Source organism: Vombatus ursinus, unplaced genomic scaffold, assembly GCF_900497805.2.
Source record: "Vombatus ursinus unplaced genomic scaffold, bare-nosed wombat genome assembly UNPS02010548.1, whole genome shotgun sequence".
Taxonomy (NCBI): Eukaryota; Metazoa; Chordata; class Mammalia; order Diprotodontia; family Vombatidae; genus Vombatus; species Vombatus ursinus.
In genome coordinates this window covers 5,851,623-5,873,552 of record NW_020950326.1, presented here as the reverse complement: position 1 = coordinate 5,873,552, position 21,930 = coordinate 5,851,623, and the positions used below count along the sequence as shown (strand labels likewise).

The 21,930-nt window shown below is 41.9% G+C and overlaps 2 protein-coding genes across 2 annotated transcripts in view; one reads left to right on the top strand and one right to left on the bottom strand.

The window, feature by feature from the left end:
• The window catches only part of SCTR (secretin receptor), a 77,754-nt gene extending 66,733 nt beyond the window's left edge, over positions 1–11,021 (top strand). The window contains exons 10-13 of the mRNA XM_027854678.1: positions 1,719–1,810; positions 2,162–2,288; positions 7,529–7,570; positions 9,473–11,021. Coding sequence (XP_027710479.1) covers positions 1,719–1,810; positions 2,162–2,288; positions 7,529–7,570; positions 9,473–9,646 — 435 coding nt within the window. The 3' untranslated portion in view covers positions 9,647–11,021. The remainder of the gene's footprint in view (positions 1–1,718; positions 1,811–2,161; positions 2,289–7,528; positions 7,571–9,472) is intronic.
• Positions 11,022–14,014: 2,993 nt separating this feature from the next.
• TMEM37 (transmembrane protein 37) lies at positions 14,015–21,439 on the bottom strand. The gene is made up of 2 exons (XM_027854677.1): positions 21,265–21,439; positions 14,015–17,846 (listed from the first exon to the last, which is right to left on the bottom strand). The coding sequence occupies exons 1-2, from the start codon at positions 21,283–21,285 to the stop codon at positions 17,274–17,276; spliced, it is 594 nt and encodes a 197-aa protein (XP_027710478.1). The 5' UTR covers positions 21,286–21,439; the 3' UTR covers positions 14,015–17,273.
• Between the last annotated feature and the right edge of the window lie 491 nt (positions 21,440–21,930).

The window sequence follows — 21,930 nt, the reverse complement described above, 5'->3', positions numbered from 1 at the left end:
CTGTAAAATGGGATAATAATAGCACCTACCTTTGTTGTGAGGATCAATTGAGATAATAATTATGAAAGTGCTTAACATAATACCGGCACATAGTAGGCACTATGTTAGCTAGAGAGTTAGATAAAGAGCTGGAGTCAAGGAGATATGAGTTGAAATACTGCTTCAGACAAGCTGTGTGACTTTGGGCAAGTCACTTAACCTCTATCTGCTTCACTTTCCTCTTTCTAAAATGGGGATAATAATAGTGCCTACTTCACAGGGTTATAGTGAGGATCATATGAGTTAATATTTGTAAAGTGCTTGGCACAGTGCCTGGCACATAGTAGGTGCCTAATAAATGCTTGTTTCTTCCCCTCCTATATAAATGTTAGTAATTATTGCTTTACAAGGTATCTTAAAAGTCTTAGCACAGTTCTAAGCTTCAATAACTTAGTATAGATGTTCAAATAGCTTGAGATTTAATAACTTTAATAGCTTTAATAACTTACTATAGATGTTTAAATGGTTTAAGATTTAAGTGTTTAAGCTATTTTTAAATAGATTAAGCTTTGATAGTTTAAAGTTGCACTGAGACATTTTATTGGTACTTGCTGATAATTTGTGGTAAGGTATAGAATCATTAGGCCTTCCGCGAAATAGGGAGGCAGAACCTTGAGACAGACATGCCTAGGCCCCTGACCAGTTCCCCAGCCTGCTTGCTGTCTTTCACATTCCAGTGAAGGACACTCAGGTACTCCCTTCATGTGACTATTATCAACCATTTCTTCCCCTGAATTCCCCTCACTCAGTTATCTGAGGAGAAAGAGGGCTCAGGCTTCCAACATCTCATACTATAGATTTAGCTCTAGTGTTAGAGTTGGTTGTTGTTGTCATTGTTGTTGTGTTGTCCTCCGTTCTTGAAGAGAACCATGACATCAGGGAGATGATGACATGACTTTCAGTTGACTTTGATTTGAGTGAGGGAGGGCTATGCAAGGTCACCAGCCTCACTTTCTCCACTGGGTCCGGGGGCCAGATATTCAGCTTTGGAGATGGCCCAGTTATTAGAGTTTAGAGATGAACCTTAGTAGTTATCTCAACCAACCCGCTCATTTTACAGGTAAGGAAATTAAGGCCCAGCAAGGTCAAATACATTGTTCAAGGCCACATAAATAGTAAGTCAGGATTTGAATGAAGGTTTCCTTGACTCCAAATCCAGAACTTTTTCTACCGTTCCACCCATCCCTGATATGTCATGCTGTCTCAAGAATAAACACACAATTTTCTTTGAGGTTTTCTTGGAAAAGACAAAGGAAAGTTTTACAAATTGTAAAACTTAGGCTGGGTGATATAGTGGGACAGAGTGTTAGATTTATAGATAAGAAGACCCAAATTCAAATCCTGTCTCAGACACTCTGTGCAAGGTACTTAAAAAAACCAAAAAACATTGTGCCTCAGTTTCCATATATGTAAAATGAAGGAGTTGGACTTGATGGGCTCTAAGTTTTCTTCCAGCTCTAAATCTATGATCTTTTGACTTGCCTATCTATAATCATTCAGCAAGTACATAAACATCAGAGTCAGGATTTCAACTCAGGTCTTTTTATGAAACTCGGTCTATTACACTACACCGCCTTTGCAGGGGTAAGAAGAGGAGACTAGCCATATGAGAGGTGGTGGAGGACCAACATCTGAGTGTCTTCACTGACCTTTGCTCTTATCTTCCTTTGCTTTTACAGGTTAATTTCATCCTTTTTGTGAATATTCTAAGGATTCTAATGAAAAAGCTCAAAACCCCAGAAATGAGAGGAAATGACATGAGTCATTACAAGTGAGCAGAACCTTGTTGTCAAAGACTTAATGCTAACTGATGGGCACCTGCTCTGATCTCAGTTCTGTGCTCAATGCTGTGGGGGATAAGAGGGAAATAAAGGTCATGATCCTAGCCCTCAAAAAGCTTATAGTCTTTAAAAGAAAATCTTACAGACTATTTTATCATTACTACCACCACTTATTTCACACACACACACACACACACACACACACGCACACACTCACACTCTCACACTCTCACACATATATTCAAAAAGTCCTTCTGGAGTAGGTGGGATAAATCTGGGCCTTGAAGGGGTCAGACTGGAGCTCACGTCTTGTTCTCGTGTCCTTCAATGTCCATCCACAGGCGGCTGGCCAAGTCCACCCTTCTGCTGATCCCCCTCTTTGGTATACACTATATTATCTTTGCTCTTTACCCTGAAGATACCATGGAGATAAAGCTGTTTTTTGAGTTGGCACTTGGCTCATTTCAGGTAATTTTCAGAGAATATGAATCTTAAACTGCAAGAGAAAGACCTATTTTCCCTTAGAACAGAGGTTCTTAACCGTGTGTGTGTGTGTGTGTGTGTGTGTGTGTGTGTGTGTGTGTGTGTATGTGTATGTGACCCCTTTGGCAATCTAGTGGACCTTTTCTTAAATGCACAAAGTGAAATCCATGGGATTACGAAGGAAATCAATTATATTGAAAAATAGTTATCAAAATACATTTAAAAAAAAAGTTCATAGACACCTAGCTTAAGAACCCCAGCTTTAGAAGGAAAATAATAGCACAGTGACAGGCAGGAGTCTTCATAAGAACTCCCAGGGCATGGCTTGGTTTGGTGGCTAGCTCACTGAGTAGGACACTGAGCCTTGAGCAATAAGAGCTGGGGCTGAATCTTGGATGCACTGTGTGACCGTGGGCAACTTATCTGGCTAGCTTCCTATCTGTAAAGTAAGAACAAAGAATCCCCTCCTACTTCAGGGGGGATGTTGTAAGGATCAGAAAGATAATGTATATAAAATTCTTTCTTTAGATGGCGCACAATTATTTTTCATGTACTTCTTAATATCCTATAACTGAGTCTACAGAGCAGGGAGGCTCTGGGTACTCTTCATGTCTGCTGTAACAGAACCAGTGCATGGGACAAGAAGTAGAACAATTGGGTTGGTGCTAACATATTTGGCAGAAAACCTAGAATTCTGGAGAGTCTTATTAATATCAGAATCATAATGTTGAAACCCAGCTTTTGATGTTTCCTAGTTCCTGATGAGAAGTAATCATGGTACAGTGGAAAGACTGCTAGATTTATAGTCAAAGGACATGAGTTCAAATTGTGACTTTGCTATTCACTACCTGTAAGACTTTGAGCCTCAGTTTCTTCATCGATGAAATGAGATGTAGACTAGAAAACCTTTATGATTTCTTCCAACTCTAGATCTAGGGCTCCATGATCCTAAATGTCCTTGAGAATATATTTGAGTTGGAAGGACAGATTTCTCCCTGATCAGCTTCTCTATATCACTCAAACAGAAGGAGGCCAAAAGCGCCTAGCCAGAGTCCTCGCTAGCATTCTTGGCATCCAGGGCAAATCGTATAAAATATACATTTTAATCAACTTTTAATAACAAATTCAATATTGAAGGTGAGGAAAAGATCACGGGACCTACATCCTCATAGGGATAGGGTATGGGGGAAAGAGAGACCTTAGGACAAGATGAGATCAATGTTGAGAAGCTGCTTATCAGTGGTACAACTGCCTAGGGAGCAGATTAGGAGTAGAGAGGAAGAACCACTATTTTTTTTCCTTTTAAAAAATTTTTATTTTTTTCCAATTAGATGGAAAGACAATTTTATCATTTATTTATTTATTTATTATGGTCAGGCCTAGAATTTGCTTTTTTACTTTAATAATATTTTATTTTTCCCAATTACATGTCAAAACTATTTTTAATATTCATTTTTTAAAATTCTAGGTTCCAAATTCTCTCCCTCCCTCCTCCTTCCCCCCTCCTGAGACAGTAAGCAATTTGATATGTTACACATGTACAATCATGCAAAACATTTCTATATTAGTCATGTTGTAAAAGAAGACACAAACCAAAAACAAACAAAAAAACCAACAAGAAAAATAAAGTGAAAAATATTATGCTTCAATCTGCATTCAGACTCCATCAGTTCTTTCTCTAGAGGTAGATAGCATTTTTCATCAGAAGAACCATTATTCTAAATTTACCAGTCTTTTACTAGATGCTCAACTCAGTAGTTTCTATATGCTGGAATATAAGCACTGTCAGTGTCCCCCAAATTTTAGTGGCCCGAGGGCCTACCCTAGCTTTGTTAAGATTCCATGTCTGCCTTCTCATACTCCTGTTTGCAAAGACAAATAAGAGACCTAAGTGACTGTGCTTCCACGATGCCGCATTGTAGAAGTCATGGAATTCCCTGGGAATTTTCTATCATGAAAGGAAACAATTTACATTGCCTGGTACTTTTTGATGTTCCAAAGTACTTCTGTTTCAAAGTGCTACATCTGTTGTCTCACTGGATCCTTCTAATATCCCTGGGGAGAAGTAGATAGGGCGGGTGACATTAACTTCACTGGCCACTGAGAAAGAAGAAGCCAGGAGAGAGCTGGAATGATGGGCCTGGGGTCACACAGCTGGAGCTAGTCAGTGGCAAGAGGCAGGATGAGACCCCAGGTTTCTAAACTTCCAGCTCAGGGCTCTTTCCACTACATTTCCTCGTGGATTGAGACTTCCTGTTTTCCTGAAATAGTGGTTTGTGGTCAGTCCTTCTGAACGTCCAAGTTGAGTCCACTCAGCTACTTTTCATGTGTGTGACTTGTCAAAGGCAAAACAAAAAGTACTTTCTGAAGTTTTCATAAGACTTTTTTTTTTTTACTGACAACTCACACGAAAAGAAATGAGCTTTCAAATTTGCTTATATAAAGTCAGTTTTTTCTGAGGATAATGACTATACAACTAGGAAAAAACTAAGTAAGCCGGCTGCTTTTTCACTGGTCCTGGCTTCCCACCTTCTCCTGGCCAGGATGAGCACACTATAGGAGGGATAGGGGATTGGGGTAGTAGGCAGGTCTAGCCTTCTGTGTATCTGAACTAGGATGTAACCTTCATTAAGAGTGATTTAAGGGTCACTAGCAAAACTTTTTGCCCCAGATACTTTATTCACTGTTGACCTGTTGCTGATGTTCAAATTTCTACTGAATAGTCATTTCTTTGGTCTTAGCTTCATCTGTTAAAATACAAATTCTAATGGAATTGGGTAATTTAGTAAAATGATGTTAATGCCTTAGTATGAATTAATTTACAAAATCTTTTCTTCCTCTGTGACAGATGAAAGTTGGTTTTATGGAGAGAAGGGAATAGGGGAGGGGGGACAGAATGAAGAGAGAGAGAGATACAAAACATAGGTCTGTGCTCAACAATAGAAAACATTCATTAAGTGTCTACCATTGTAGAGAACTGTACTAGATACCAGAAGATGAGAAGTTTTAAAATGTAGGATCCCTACCCTCACAGAGCTTACAGTCTAATAGGAGGATTATACCAGTACCGATAACTATAAAACACACAATTCCATGATAAGTGCATTAAACAGATGTAAAACAATATGCTATGCAAATATCATAGAAAAGATTGTTAAAGACGTGGAAGACTGGGGAAGATTTGAGTTGGATTTTAAAGTCTGAGTAGGCATTCAACAGGCAAAAGGAAAAGAGGGCATTCTAGGCACATAGAACAACATGAGCACAGGTAGGGAGATAGGAGAACACAGTGTATTTTCAGGTACAGGGAAGAGTACAGTTTGACTGGAGCATATAATGTGTGGAATGGAATAATATGAGATAAAGTTGGAAAGATAAACTGGTGCCAGATTGTGAGAGGCCTTAAATATTAGTCAAAGAGATCTGAGTTATACTCAGGAGGTAATAGTGATCTACTATTTTTTCTTTAAATGAAGTCCTTTGTTATCTGTTTAGATAAGTCAGTGTGAGGGAGCTTCCAAAAAGCCTGTTGGCAAGAGGATAAATGTGTCTAAATATTGTGCTTACATTTATTCCTTTTGTTGTACCTGTTTTTGAATGCAATATTGTAATCTTCATAAAATTTGACATTTTTCAAAGATTGTTGGTAATGTTTGGATGTTGGCAGATTTTGGTGACTCATGCTTGCTGAAACTGTTGTGAAAGACTATAACCCTAACTGGGAAGTGCTGAGCAGAGTGTTTATGTGTCCAAGAAAGGCTATAATGGTTAATGAGAAAACGGGCAGCCGAAGAGCAATAAGAGGGCACTGTGCACCTGCTGTTAAAGGGCCAGAATCACCAAATTGGAAATGGAGGTGACAAGAGAAAACTCTGCCACAGGCTGGCCCTGGGAATCCCAGCAGAGTCAATCCACAGCATGGATTTTATACTCACTGTTTGCGATGTGTTTGACTTCCGTACTCTACAGTGGCTGGTCACTGAGGGAAGATACTATAGAGGGGACTAAATGCAATAGAAGAGAATGAATAAATGTCCTTCATCTCTTACAGTCTCAGTAGATAAAAAGACCACTTACAAGGAACCAATTAATATTTAAAAAGAAGATGGAAGTGTTGACACAAATGAGGAAGGAGTGGACATTGTGAGATGTGATAAATCAGTGGAAGGTTTTGTAGAGAAAGCTGTATTTGGAGTGAGGATTTGAAGGAGAGGACAGGGCATGGATTAATAAAGAAGAGAAGTGTGGGGAGACATTTTGCATTTCAGGTATTTGAGGAAGTGGATATAAAAATTCACCGAATAGGAAGTAGCACTGAGATATATATCCTGAGTTCCAATAGTTTTGTAATATTATAATAATTTAAATTATATCTGATACATTAGCTCATTTGAGTCTTATAATATCCCTAATTTCTACATATTATTATTCCCATTTTAAAAAAGAGGAAACTGAGACTCTAAAAGGTTAAGTGACTTACCCAGGGGTCCTACAGCTAGTAGGTGTTGGAGTCAGGATTTGAACCCAGATCTTCTAAGTATGGCACTCTATGCATGACACCAACCAGGCTGTCACTTGAACTATAAGACTTTTGAGTGCTGGAAAAGACCTCAGTGGCCTAGATAGTTGGCACAGTTGGACTTGGAGTATTTTTTTGTTTTTGCTTTTTGGTGAGGCGATTGGGGTTAAATGACTTGCCCAGGGTCACACAGCTAGTAAATGTCAAGTGCTTGGTCTGAGGCCGGATTTGAACTCGGGTCCTCCTGACTCCGAGGCTGGAGCTCTATCTACTGCGCCACCTAGCTGCCCCCAGGCTGTCTCTCAAAGAAATTGGACATGCCAGGTGTTCTGGTACCTGGGGCAGCCTCGTGTCCTGTGGATGGAAATGGAAGGTTAGAGGGCATAGAAAATCATGGGATCTTAGGTGTAGAGCTGTCATGCACCAATGAGGCCATCTGGTCCAACACTTTGATTTTACAGATGAGGAAACTGAGGCTTGGGGAGGTTGAGTGACTTGCCTGAATCACGCAGGTAGTGAGCATCAGAGGTCTTATAGACTTAGACCCAGGTCCTTTGCAAAACTAGTGTTCTTTCCACTGTACCATGATGCTTCCCATGGAGAAATCTGCCTTTCCTGTCCTGAGACACACTTGACAGGGAGTTCTAGATCAGGCCAGTTAGGTTGCCTTTCTACATTCTAACACTGTGACTCTTTCCTTTGGCAGGGTTTGGTGGTGGCTGTCCTTTACTGCTTCCTCAATGGGGAGGTAGGTATTCATAAGATACTTCAGAAGAGTCAAAGATTTCTAGTACAGGGAAGAAAAGGTACCTTGGGAGAATGTCTGGAATGGGTTGGTGTGAGGCGGCAGGAGACCTTGGGACAAATCCAGAGGAAAAGGGCCCTGGAGCCTGCCCAGTTTCAGGCCAACTGCCAGCCTGGTTCTAGTCTTTGAGTAGCACATACTTTATAGCTGCCTTGACTTCTTTTGGTTGTCTCTGGTTCTGCCCTTTGGCTCCTACTGAAGATGATATTTAAGACCCTAGGAAGAAGGGAACCATGAGAAGAAGATATCAGATTCCCTTAAATCCCCAGAAGCATTAGAGGGGTTGGTCATGCTGGGTAACCGCTTGCCTCTATGCTGACTGCCCTATTCCAGGATATACCATGGTCTTCTGAAATTTCTTCTCCTCTCCCCATGTACTGATTGTAGAATCAGAAATCAAAGCAGTTTCTCCCATCCCCTCACTGATCCCCTGGAATGGAGAGATGGTTAGGAGGGCATACCAATAATTCACCAATTACTTGTTAAGTTCTTGCTGTGTCCCCCACTCTGCGTTGGGTATCGTATCAAAAACAAAATAATAGAGATAGGAAACAATGCTGTAAATTATGTTACAAAGGTGTTTTCTACTCTGTGTTTAAGGTTCATTTATATGATATTACCATGAAATGACATTAGGACAACTTTATTTGGGCTTTTGCCTATGTAAGATGTGGTCTTTGCTTTCAATGAGCTGGTAATTTAGTTGGACAGAGGAGAGAGAGTGAATAAATCAAAATTTTCTATTTTCCTCTTTAAAGTGGTTAGTTTTTAGAGGTGCAGGTAGGGGTGTGCTAGAGCCAGCTTGAAGGGGCTGGTGAGAGTTGATTGTTAAATTTTCAGTGTTAGCATTTACACCTAAAAACCAGCAAACACTGCAAATTAGTACTTGGTTTTCATGATCGTCTAAACTAAAGAAAGTGACAGAGAAAATGTTAACAATACACATTAAACTTTAAAGTGTGTCATGTGTAAATTTTTTCTCCTGAAAAGCTGGTGGTTCAACATTTACCACCATACCCTTGAGCTTAAGAAGGCTGAATTCTTATTCCAACAGTAAGTTGGTTTAAAATGGTTCAGGAACTCCTTTGGGATGACCTTCAGAGTTCATTTATGAGCCACAAAAGATAGGATCTCCCTACTTCATAGTCCTACTTTGATTTTGAACAAAAACTGCATTCCTTAGCTTACTTTATTCATTAGGCCTTTGTTCTGAACCTTTTCCAAAAAAATTTTGGAAATTTCCAAAAAGTTGAGTTTTTCATAAAGGGGAAAGACGTGTCACCACCATGGAGGAGAGCCAAAAGAATGTCTGTAAGGCAATTCCAAATGAGCAGTATCATTGGAGAAAGTGCACTCCAAAAGTGACTGGTTTGATGGGAGCAACACTTACTTGAGCTGTGGTGAGTTTGTTTAGAGAAAAAAAATTCATCTTAGTTCTAAGACAACATGGGATTAAGTCCTAAATGGCTGACACAGACTAGACATGCCAAAGAAGTACAGAATAGAGAGAGAGATTGCTGTGGGCTAGAATATTTTGGGAAGGTTTCCTGGGGAAGGTGGAATTGGAGCTGGACCATGAAAGAAGAATAGTAATTGATCAACGAACAAGTATTAAACACTGCTATTTGCTAGGTGTTATTCTGGGAATACAAAGACAAAAGAGAAAAAGTCAGACCCTAAAGGAGCTTACATTCTCCTGAGGAGCTGGAGTGAATAACCGAGAAAGAATGGAAGAGGGTTTCAGGCTTGTGGCACAACAGGAGCAAAGGCGGAGAGCTGAGAATGAGTATGAAATATACGTGTGGATCATTTTGGTTAGAAGATGCTCTTCTTGTCTCGGGGCAGGTGCAGCTGGAGATCCAGAGAAAATGGCGGCAGCGGCACTTGAATAACTGGTTCTGGACACGTCCATCCCTGAGTTCCTCCTTCAGCAGTGGAGCCAGTGGCCTCACCCACATGACTAAAACCAGCTCATTGGAGCAGGGCAGAGGAACTGCCTGGAAAGCCAGTGTCATCTGAGAGACCAGGGGCTAGGTGGATGGGAGAGGTATTGGTGGGGGGACTGAGCACATCGACAGGCACTGGACTGCTCTGGAAAGGTGTGAGGGACAGTAGGTGTCAGTAGAGATAGGGCTCTCTGAGAGGTCACCGCACTCTATGGAGTCATTGAGACTTCGGAATACCTTCCATCGTGACAATTTTCATGTTCCCAGCCTGGGTCTACTTCCTTTTGCTTTTTCCTTTCTTTAGAGTGTCAGTTCCTGATCTCACTTGGTTACCTCCCTCCCTCGGTTCTTGGTCGGGCCTTTCTGAGATAGAAGAAAAGGAATCCCCAAAGCAAAGAAATTACTATTGTGTTGAGCACGTGCAGAGGAAGATGGCTGGGATGGAGAAGAGACTTGAAGACATGTTAGAGGAAGAATGATGGAAGGATCTGTATATTTTCAGGAAAATAACTGTTTTCAAATATTTGAAGGGCTGTCTCATGGAAGAGAGAGTATATCTGACCTATGTGTGTGGTTCCATGGGCAAAACTAAAACCAACTGGTGTAAGTTACAAATATACAAATTTTGGCTCAGTGTAAGAACTTTTTGGCAAGGATAGCTGTCCAAGAACAGAATGGGCTGCCTAGTGATAGCAAAATGACCAGTTGTCAGAGATTACAATAGTGGAAATTCATGTACTCAGGATCAAGTTGGACTGAATGACCTCTGAGACTCCCCCCACCCCCCACCAGATTCTGTGATTTTGTCTGGAGGCAAGGGGAGAGTAAGTTCAGTAGGGATAGTTGGGGTGCTATCTCTAGGTCCCAGTTGAGATATCTGGACATTTGGAAAGTGGAAGCTGCTGAAAACCAGCAGCCTGTTACAACGAGGGCTCTATTTAGTGCTTTACAACTGAAGGGGAAGAGAAGGATGTGTTAATAAATCTTGACAGTGGTAGTGATTCATTCTTTATTATAGGAAAAAAGACATTCTGGGGTACTTGGAGGAAGGAATTGAGAATGCCAGGTTTCTTCTTACTCTCTTAGGAATTGGACCATGATGGAAAGGCCCGTTCACCTTTACAGACCTCACCATCTTTCTCCCCCTTTATACACATAGCAGAAGAGTCAGAGAAGCCTTTTGAATCATGCGATTCTTCTCCCTATCCATTCCCAGCCCTTGCAAAATAGTGAAGAGGTGAATTTGGTCTCCAGCCCTCTTCTGTCTCTCCCTCTCCTCATCTTGCACCTTTATCTGGGTCCCATGCTACCCTCTCAAGCCACCTACTGTTACCATGGTCACCCCCCCCATCATTGTAATTTACCTGATTTGTATTCTGTCCCTCACTCTCCCTGGGCTGTCCAAGGTGACAACTAATGTAGTGATGTAATAAAAGACAGGAAGTGAAGTGGAAAGAGAACTGGATATTGACTCAAAGGACATAGGTTCAAATCCTTGCTCTGTTACTTATTATCTGTATGACCTTGGGGAGGTCACTTAACTTCTCTGATACTCAATTTCCTTATATATAAAATGTGGAAATTGGACTGGAATGGTTTCTAAGATTCTTTCCAGCTCTATATCCCATGATCCAAATCTTAACCCACCTCTCTTTCTTTGCCATGTGCTTAAGGAAAAAGATGAGAGGAGAATCCTGTCCTCCCTTTACCCCCAGGTTTATGTGTGTGATTTTTGTGAGACCAGGGGAGAAGAGAGTGTACAGTAGAATAATGTGGGCGATGGGTCAAATATTGTGGAGGACAAAGGCTGGAAAGAGGCCATCAGATTTGATGATTCAGAGATTATTAGTTATAATAAAGAGGTGTTTCACTGTATGTATACACATATAGATATAAAAATATATTCATTTTCATAGGAGGGAGACTACATGCCTACCTTTCTTGTCCAAGCTTAGAGGAGTAACTTTAATGGAGAGGGGAATTTTAGGCTAAGTATAAAAGGAGAATGGTGGGGCAGCTAGGTGGCGTAGTGGATAGAGCACCAGCGCTGAAATCAGGAGGACCTGAGTTCAAATATGAACTCAGACCAAGCACTTAACACTTACTAGCTGTGTGACCCTGGGCAAGTCACTTAACCCCAATTGCCTTCAAAAAAAAAAAAAAAAGGAGAGTGGTTCCAAGACTGGTGAGAGAGATTTGGGAGCAAAAAAGGGCTTATTACTTCTTCAAACACAGAATATGGGTGTAAATGGACACAACTCATGCCTAGAAGCTAAGTTCTGGGTTTGCAGGAATCAGTGTTGTAGTTTGCAAGACTTGATCTTGTGGGGTGGAGGGGGAGGATGCTTCGCACAAATCATTCTTTGGCTCATGCCCCCATTCTGTTTCCCTTGAGAATGTCAGAATTTGGCTCACTGTTGCCACCCTACCCAGGATCTCCCCAGAACATTAGAATATAGCCCAGGTCTTTGTCTTTACTGAAAAAGGTAGAAGTGCCCTCAGTTCTCATATAAGCATTCAGGCTAATGAATCATCAATTACAGGACAAACTTTATTTCACCCAACACAGAAATGAGGGCAAGGAATAGGTTTGCTCCTTCATGTCATGGCTCTGTCCCTTGCTGCTCCTTGACTTTGGGTCCTGTTTGGTTCAGGAACTCTTTATCCTCTTTCCAGGAATACTGATTTAGGAACTTGTTACTCTCCCAATGCCTCTATCTGTTGCCATCTATGGGGGCCATTTGGTTTCCATTCCAGGAACTCCTTTGCAGCTGCCATTTGAATGAGGTTCCCTGAGGGTTTGTGGGAACTGCTCAGATAAGTGGGCTCCCCATCTCCCCAATCTACATCTGAGTTCTCAAACTCAATATTTGTTCTCAAGGGTCTAGAACTCTCATAATTGGAAGGCCTTAGAGATTACATACACTCCTAATACATAATTGTAGAATGTTCTCATAGGTATGATTAGAGGTGGCAAGATAATAGCAATTCAAAAAAACAACAAAACTAAAAATTTCAAAAGAAGGTAAAAAGGAAAAAGGCCAACATTACACACACACACAGAGGCCCAGGAAAAATGCTTGATGTTGCTCAAGTCACCTTCTTCCTCCAGACTTGCAGCCCATAGGCATCCTGGTTGTGACTCCCACAGATATAACCGCTTATCCCAAATTGAAGCTCTAGGTTTACATGGACCAGCCTCAATCTTGGCAGAGATAGGGGTTCCTGCACACATGTACCCCAGGGACCCATGTTCACTTTGTGTTACTCCTCTTTTCTGTGTCTCTCAGCTGTGGACCCCATCCATTTCTCCAGATATGTTTCTATTGCTTATTAGAGTCCACATCCAAGAGTATAGCTCTGACTTACATGAGTCACGGTTCAGTTTTCCTCAGTGTGGTATAAATGGCCCAAGAAGTACCAATGGGCGTGAGTACTCTTTACATCCCATCAAGGAAATAGCGTTAAAGTCCCAAATCTCGTGTCAGTGTTTATGTGTTAGTGTGTTTTAGAGAGAAACATCTTCAACCAAGTCCTCATTCTTCATCCTATCAACCTTGACCAAAGCATTCCTGGTCACCCTGTCTCCATAGGCATCTCATATTAGCCCAGGAGCTCTAACCTGTGTTTCCCTCTTAGAGACTATTTTCTGATGGCATTGTAGCCCATAAAAGAGAAACGAGAACTCTCAGTTAATCTTCCTGTCACCCTACCAAAAGCCCCTACTCAGCAAGATTTTTAGAAATGGGAGGGAAAAGTTCATCTCCCTACAAGGCCCAATGACATAAGAACCAGAATTTGAACACAGGTCCTTTTGACTCAATACAGTACTTTGCTTCAGTATGTATGAATTGTTAGATATTCTGGTCTTTCATGGGGTTTCACAACCTAAACAATACTGCTGACTAATAACATTTTCTAAATTCTCTACTAAGGATAGCTCAGCGCTCCTGGTCTTTTCATGGGATGTCTCTCAAGTTCAAAGTTAGGAATTGAAAGGTGAGGAGAAGCATAGAAGGAAAAGTGCATGCTTTGGGAAAGTAGGACTGTTTGGGAAGGGCACTAATCTGACTGGCAAGTGGGGGCCTGGATTCTAATTTTAGCCGACACAAATTTGCTGTGTGACTTTGGACAAATTGCTTCAACAATCTGGGTTTCAATTTCATTGGTTAAATTGGGAAAGTATCATCTTTCTCTCCCTCCCCAGAGGGGATCAGAAAGCATTTTATTTTAAAAAATAAAAGTACCATAATGAATATAAGGTGAGCTTCATTCTATTTTGGTTTGAGACAACTAGAGTTCCCTGCTGAGACTTCAGATCTTTTCTCTGACTATTGGTACCCTTATGTGGAAAGGGAAAGGGAATTCATTGATGCCAATAGCCCTAGGTCCCTTCCTTAACCCCAGGTGGCCTTATTGGCAGACACACACTCAGAACATGTATGATCTGAATTATTTTATTGAACATTACTTAGTCCTTGAGGGCTGACTCTTCATTTAAAGAACAAACACCACTCCACAAAGAAACCCATTGAGGCTTAACATTGGAAAAGGTGCACACATTTGCCTTTTGCAACTAGGCTACAGATAGAAAATGTCTGAGTACCGATAAGTATGTCTTGCATTTAGAACATAGATAGAAAATGTCCGAGTACAATGTCTAGTCTCTCTTGCTGGAGAGAGGCTAAATAAAGAGGGGGTAAAAGTCCCTCTGCTGATGCAGCTGTGAGTCCCAGTGTCCAGAGAAGACCAAGCTTCAAAGTCTTCTTGAAGCCCTGGGGTCTCTTTCCAGAAAAACAATGAGCTCCCAGGCCACTCAACCTCTGTGCCAGGAATAAGGCCAAGGTTAGCCTAAATGACTGGGTTTTTTTAGGTTTCCCTGGGGCCAAGTCACAGATTTCATCACAAGGAAAGGGGCTTTTGATTTAATGTCAAGAGTTCCTGGAAATTCAGGGACAGTTTGTTTATTCCTATCCTATTCCTTCTTTTCCATCCAACTCCACCCCACGATCCTCAGTCATCAATCCTCAGTTGAAAAACTGCCCTTAGGTCCCTAATTTTTGTAAATCCCTACTCACTTTCTCACAGGTGCCAATCTGGCAAGAGTCTGATATTAGGGGAATGGTATTTAACTATCTGGTTGTAGCTAATTTCAGCTTGTCTCTCTCATAATGCTATAAGGCTATTGACAAACATTTAGTATCCCTTGATCCCTGGAGCCTTCCTCCAGAAAGATTCTGTTTTTATGGTCAGAGGCATGCTATGCTTTAAAATGCAGCAATATATTTATTAAGTGCCTAAAATAGACCAGAGCATGGACACCTTTCCCAGACTGTACCCCATTTCCCCAAGGGTGTTCCAAATAAATGTTAAAATGAATTACTGTCTTGGTAGGTGAAGAACTTAGCCCAGCATAGAGCTGGTCACCACCTCCAAGGGATAGATACACGAAGTGGCCCTTAACAAGAGCAGTGACTAGAATGGAACATCCAGAGAATACAGTAGGTAGAACTCTGGTCAGCTGTGTCAAGCCAGGTCACTGGGTAGAGGCTTGCAAAGGGAGAAAAAAGATGTTTGTGCAAAAGCCTGAGCAGAGGGCAAGAGACTGAGATTAACCAGTACAGACCAGATGGACAGGAGGAGAGGGAAGACCTGAGGGGTAGAGTTACAGAAATGAAAAGAATGTCAACAGATGGGAATGGAAATAATGGACTGAGGGAAACCCTCCACCCCAGACTGGCCTGGGAGGACTTAGAAGGGAGACAATCAAAGCAAAAGAATGCAGATAAATTCCAGCTGGCAAAGATGGTAATCTATACTTCCCTACCTAAGAAGAAATCCTCCTTCTCAGAAACACACACAGAGAAACTTAATGATGGATATTAATCATTATCCAAGGTCTGACACCTAGCAATTGGCAAAGTCCAGCAGGTCAAGGTATGTGTACTGATGAAGACTTCTTGCTTATAAACAAGTTGTGTACTGGGAATGGAAAACATTGAACTAATTTACTCTTCCATTTAAGCTGTTAGTGGTGCCTGCTTAAGCAAGCATGAACACAGCAAAACACACACACACACACACCACAAACGAATGTGTCCCTGATGTTAGAAGTCAGTAAAAGGCAACTCAGTGAGCAGAAAGAACAATGAAACAAACACTGTTGAGCTTGGACCAGAAAAGGAAAATCACCTGGCTAGCAGGTAGAGAGCAGTAACTCTACAACTGAGCTCTTTTCTCCCAGAGGTATCCACATTGCCAGAGGCCCCACAGAGCCCGACTATGCAGTGACTGAAGGATCCCACCCCCAAATTCAGGGATCCAATTAAATCAGATCACATAAAGTTTTTATTGAGCTCCTAATTCGTTCAAGGGATTCTAAAAACATCTTGAGCTCCAGATCAGCCACATACCTCAGAAGACTGTCACGTGGGTGATCCTCCCAATAGAGATCACATGGTTATTCTACTATTGGGGCAGATGAACCACAAAGATATAAAAATTCTTCAATAAAAAATCTAAGAAATTTCTAAGGAATATTATGAAATGTATAAGAAATGAAATTCCCTCAATTTCTTTCTCCTTTCAGCAACAAAATGGTTGCTTAACCTTAGAAAATTTGCTCCAGTTTGAATGGAAGTGGTGATTCTCAGGGAATTATTTATCTTTTTAAAGAGTGGAATCTTATCTTATAAATGGGAGTGGGTCAGAGTGAGCAAGAATACTGAAAATTTAAGCCAAGTACTTTTACTTTCATTTTCCTGGGCATTTCAGGACAAAACTTGGTTTTCGATCTGAATAATAGGGAAGAAAAAAAGGGAGAGAGATAGGAAAGGAGATGGAGATGGATAAGGAGGAGATAAGAGTAGGGAAAAGGAGAAGATTGGGTGTAGTTGCAACCAAATCAGATTAAGCAGCAGTCCTTAGAAACTCTTCAGATATATGCGTTGTCCTCTTTTAATGGAACGCAGCCAACTGCAGGAGATACTCCTGGAGGAAGCTTTGTGAGGTCAGAGATGGATCCTTGAAGAGCTGGGCCAAGGAGGGAGGAGTTCCTCAAGAATAATCTAAGCTTAAGTTATTATTTTTTTTTTTAGCAACTCAGTTAAGTGTGTATTTCCTGTTAGGAACCCTGCATGGATTCAACACTATTCAAATGCTGTTGAGGATAGAGAGAGAAAACTACCTTAAAATTCTTTAATTTGAAAAAAATACATTTGATAAAGGAATCAGTTGTCTTGGGCTCCCCACCTCTTGAGTCTAGACGGACTCACCTCCCTTCATTGTACTCTGCCACTGAGCTGTCACCTGGGGTTCCCTTGACTGCATACCCCACGGGTCATGGCCAATAGGCAACCTTTCAAAGGGCATCTTTCTACCCAAGAAACAAAGCTTTGGAATACTGTCAGCAGCTCCTTATTTGACCGCTGGAAGATCCCTCCCCTAAAGTGTTCCCACAGCCCCAGCCTATTTGACTTAAATATCACTTCTCCTCTGCAAAATTACTGGCATCTGAACCTTGACTCTTTTTTCTTAAGACCTCCAGATGAATGAGAACAAGGTGTTTTGTTTTTTAAAATAATAAAAAACTCCACAAAGAAGCGGTACATGACTTTAAAGAAATCAGTTGCTTTAGAGTGTGTTTCACCCAGGCATTAAGTAGAAGCTCATTCTCAGGAAGGACTGAGATCTCTCATTTTCTAAAAATTCTTTGGTCCATTCCACTGGTGTGTGATGTTATTGATGTGAAGGCCACTGATTCCATTTAGGAAGAAGAGGAAGGAAGAGGTGAACTCACACCAGAACATCAAGGTGAAACCTGTGAAGGTGACCTGGTCCCTGAAGAGGATCACAAAACTGAAGAGCCCCATAGAAGACAAGACAAAAGAGATCAGGATGAGGATGGAGCCCACGGCCCATTTCCGCCGAGAGTGGTCATCTTCACACACCTGGGAGACCATCAGGAGCTCCAGGCCAAAGATGGCCACCACCACAGCCAGAGCCCCCATACTTCGGGCCAGGACCATACCCACTGCCAGTCCATCCACCTGGGCAAGGCGCAAGTCTGTGAAGCAATTCAGCTCACTATTATTAGTGAAAACGCAGAAGTGCCACAGGCCAAAGAGCTGATCCTTCACCAGGAGCCAGTGGCCATCACATATAGAGATGGAAGATAGAACCACAGCAATGGCAGCACACAGAATGATTAGGGTTCGGATCCATGATTCGAAAAAGGACTTGGTTGGCCTCTTCGGAACCAGTAGCTTCTGAGCCTGGAAGAAAGCATGCCACATGAAATTAGAGATTCTATAGTCTAGCATCAGTGTCCATTTTGAGTTTTATCAAATGAGTTAACACAGGTAAAGTGCCCTGAAAATCTTTTTTTTGGTAATTTTTGTAATTTAAAAATTTTTTAAAAAAATTTCCCTGAAAATCTTAAAGCACTATGCTAGCTATTGTTGTTGTTGTTGCTATTATCACCCACAGGTTTGTATATAAAGGATCCTTTCTACTCTAGCTACTTTGTCTCCCAAACCTGCCCTGTGCTTCTGTAGCTCCAGATCTTTGCTCCTGCCATCCTTTCTCCCAAGAATGTCTCTTTTTTTCCCCTCTAGGGCAAAATTCTTGTCTAATGAGGTCTGATAGAAAGAGAGCTGGATGGAGAATCAGACCCTAATCTATTCCCAGCACCACTAACATATTAGGTCACCATGGGCAAGTCATTCATAGGACAGTAGGATTTATAGTGCAGTGTTGGAAAAGATTGTAATCATCACTTAGCCCAATCCCCTTGTTTTACAGCTGAGAAAATCTGAGATCTAGAGAGAACAAGTGATGTGCCCAACATCATAGGCAGTCAGAAGTAGAAGTAGGCGGTGTTTGGACTTGGATCTTCTGACTTTACATCTGTATAAGACTACATCTTCTGGGCCTGAGTTTCAATGTAAAATAGTTCCTCAAGAGCAGAAGGTTTAAAAAACCCAAAAACCCAGCATTGTTGGCTTCTTGATAAAACCTGATTAAGAGGAACTGGCAGCAAAGATGACTGCCTGGAAAAAATGGTGTTAACTGTAAACCTGGTGGGACGGGTGGGCAGATTAGGCTGCCCAGTATACAGGGATCACTCCTACCCTCCCTTCCCACTTATTCACTCTCAGAGTTTCATTTAAATAAATGTTTTTGCTTTCAAAGCACAAGTATACCTATGATTGCACTTTAAAATCATTCTAATTTTGTGAAGTAGGCAGGGTAGGTATCATTATAGCCAGCATCATCAGGAGAAACTGAATCATAGAGGGACTGTCATGTGCCTGAAACCCAAGTTTTGAAAAACTAAAAGCATTTTTTTTTGCAACCCAAGAAAAAGCACTCAACATGAAATTATTGTCATCATGTGAATGCAGTTAATGATCTCTAAGATCTCTTTCAGCTCTAGATACTAAAAATCTTCTATTAGATTGTAAGCTCCATGAAGGCAGGGGCTGTCTTTTGTCTCTATTTGTATACCCAGCACTTAGCACAGTGCCTGTTATGTAGTACGTGCTTAACAAATGTTTATTAATTGATTCCCAATCCATTGCAGCCATGAACAGAGAAACCTTTCACCCTTAAAGATAGCTCCATCAGCAAAACAGATACACACTGCTCCACCTGTTCTAGGTACAGAAAGGACTTTAGTCTTCAGGGCTACCCAGTATCAGAAAGAGATATTCAGTGGTGGAAGTGTTCTGTTTGTTTTTAAAGAATCATTGAATTCTCAGTTAGCAGGGAAATTAAAAGATTAATGATCTATCTTATCCCCTTGCCTCTGAGCTAGGCTACATCAAATCTCTTCACCCATACCCACTCAAAAAGTATCCTTAAATTTCTAAACTCTCTCACATACTCACTCTCTCTTGTCTCTCTCCCCTCCTGAAGCTGTTTGAAATTTTCCCAAGGTCCCTTATGACTTTAGTATTCTGTGGTTCTACTACAATAGCTAAAACGAGGAGGGGGGAATTACTTCTACCCATCAATGGCTTTTCTCTGAGCTCTCGACCCTAGTAATGGTAACTTGGTCGACTGCTAGAACTTGCCAACATCCGCTTTTCTTTTAGAGGTAACAGTTACATGGCAGCAAGGAAAGAACCTGTATGTTCTCTTAATAAATATAATGGCAAAGCTAATCCCATGATCTTTGAGAAACATATTTTTTTTGGAACTACAATTACAGGCTGCAAGACAGAAGGAAAACTGCTCACAGAGCATGATCATTTCCCCATGGCCCTAACCCTAAACTACTCAGTTATTCCAATCCCCATTGCAGGCACTAGATCTTTTCTTAAAGGGTTTGATTTGACAGGAGTATTAGGTTAGAAAATCGTTTTACAAATCAGATTATTCATATCTCCCGAAGATTCGAATACTTTACAATTTTCAAAATACTTGCATTATCTTATTTGCTCCATAGACATACTATGAAATAGGCAGGGCAGGTAATAATTGTTCTAATTTTACAGATGAAGAAATTAAGATATAGGAAGCTAAGAAGGTCTAGAAACTAAGGTCCTAGGCGTATGAAAAGTTGAAAGTCACTCATCTAGTTAAGTAGTGAACTAGAATCCAGGGTTTTTTTGTCTCTCAGAGAAGGCAGCATCTGGCTTTGCCACTTTGGAGAGGTAGATAAGATTGGAATTGGGGAGGTAGGGATACCTGGACGTAACAACAGGGAAGGGAAACTTACTGTCTCCAAGTTTAGGGCCCTTACGAACAATTCCTGATTCATTCTTATTTTACCAATGGATCCCTCTACATTGGAGCCTAGAGTACTTTTACAAATTCCTTTCCTGAACCAATTGACCAAAGTGGGAAAGGCAAATATGTTTGACTGTGGGAAGGGAAAGTGGAAGGGGTTAAGAAAGGCAAGATTGAAAAAAATAAAACACCAAACTTTGTACTGGAAGCCCCTAGCAATTAGATTATATTCTGAAATGAAGAGAAATTCTGAAAACATCTGGAAAAGTGCAAGCAAACAGCAGCAGAATTTTTTTTTAAGTCAATTGGCAAAAATTTTTCAGGGAATAGTACCACAGCTGTCGCATTGTAGGGAAGCGTCAAGTCATCCTCGGAGTATTTGTACGAAATTTGACGCAGGTTTTCCAACTGGATCTCCCTTTGGCTTTATTCTATTTTACACTTCCTTTTTCTGGGGAAACCCTCTCAATGGCTAGGGCTACCCCTAGAGCCAGGAGCCAGAGTTCCGATGGAATCTGGGCGGGAAGGGCAGACAGAGAACAGAAGAGACAAGTATCCATCTCCCGAACCTGCAACTCCGAGCTTTTTTTGCACCCCTCCAGCCCCCATGATGCACTAGAACAGAAATTAACTCAGAATCGGAACCAAAGACTGACACCAGGGCGTTAGATAGCTCAAGCCGGGACAGTCCCGGGCTGTCTCCTGCTACAGCAAGAGGAGAAAGTCACCTCCAGGCCAACTTGGGGACCGGGATAAGCCAAATTCGTCTGCAACAAGGTGGCGGTGGGGAAAGAGAGGACGCCTCCCTGCCCAGCCTCCGGCAATACGGAGAGTACGGGAGACGCATGCCGGAGCTCGGATGGGCGCGGAGACCCCCAGCTCCTCAGTAGGAGACATCCATGCCCCAGGGCAAAGTTTCTCGCGGTATCTCCCTCCTCGGGGTCCCTTCCAGTATACCTGAATCGCTATGGCCGTCATGCCGCCAGCAGTACAGAGAACTCAGCTGATGGACGAAGCAGCCTCGACTCCTCCGCACTGGCCAAAGTGCCTCCAGCAGCTGGCTGGCTAGTTGCAACTGCACGTCGGATGAGAAGGGGGCGGAGCCAAGTCTCGGGAGCCAAGGGGCAAGGGGGAGGGGAGGGTGGTTAAAAACAGAGCAATTAACCCCAGGCCACCCCACCCCAGGCTACTTTAGGCTGCTCCCCTTGCGCTGAGTCAGCTAGTGCGGTCGGGAGGAGTCTCGAGGGATGTTGAGGGAGGGCGCACTAAGGCCCAAGAGTTTTGGGGAAGTGTATCCGCGGGCGAAGAATGGGGGAGTTGGAGTTGCGAAGGGGACCGCTAGGGAGCCAGGGGAGAAGGCTCTGGGGAGAGTGAGCCTGGCTCTCGCGGCTAATGTTTGGTGTCACGTACTTGCTAATGTCCTTGAACTAGCTCTCGGGTTTCACTTGTGGTCTGATCTCTCTAACTGGAGTGTAAATTCCTCGAGGGCAGGCAGGCTGGTAGCAGAAAAAGCTACTGAGACCAGAAACTCAACCAGTGACCTTGGGCAAGTAACTTAACTTCTCCCTGCTTCAGTTTTCCCTTTTTTGAAAGGGGGTGTGTGGTTGGAGGTGGGATGGGTGG

Excerpts from the sequence above, each read along its gene's own strand:
- TMEM37 (XM_027854677.1), bottom strand. The coding sequence starts at position 21,285 with ATGACGGCCATAGCGATTCAG. Across the intron at positions 17,847-21,264 it reads TGACGGCCATAGCGATTCAG|GCTCAGAAGCTACTGGTTCC; the intron begins GTATACTGGAAG and ends GCTTTCTTCCAG.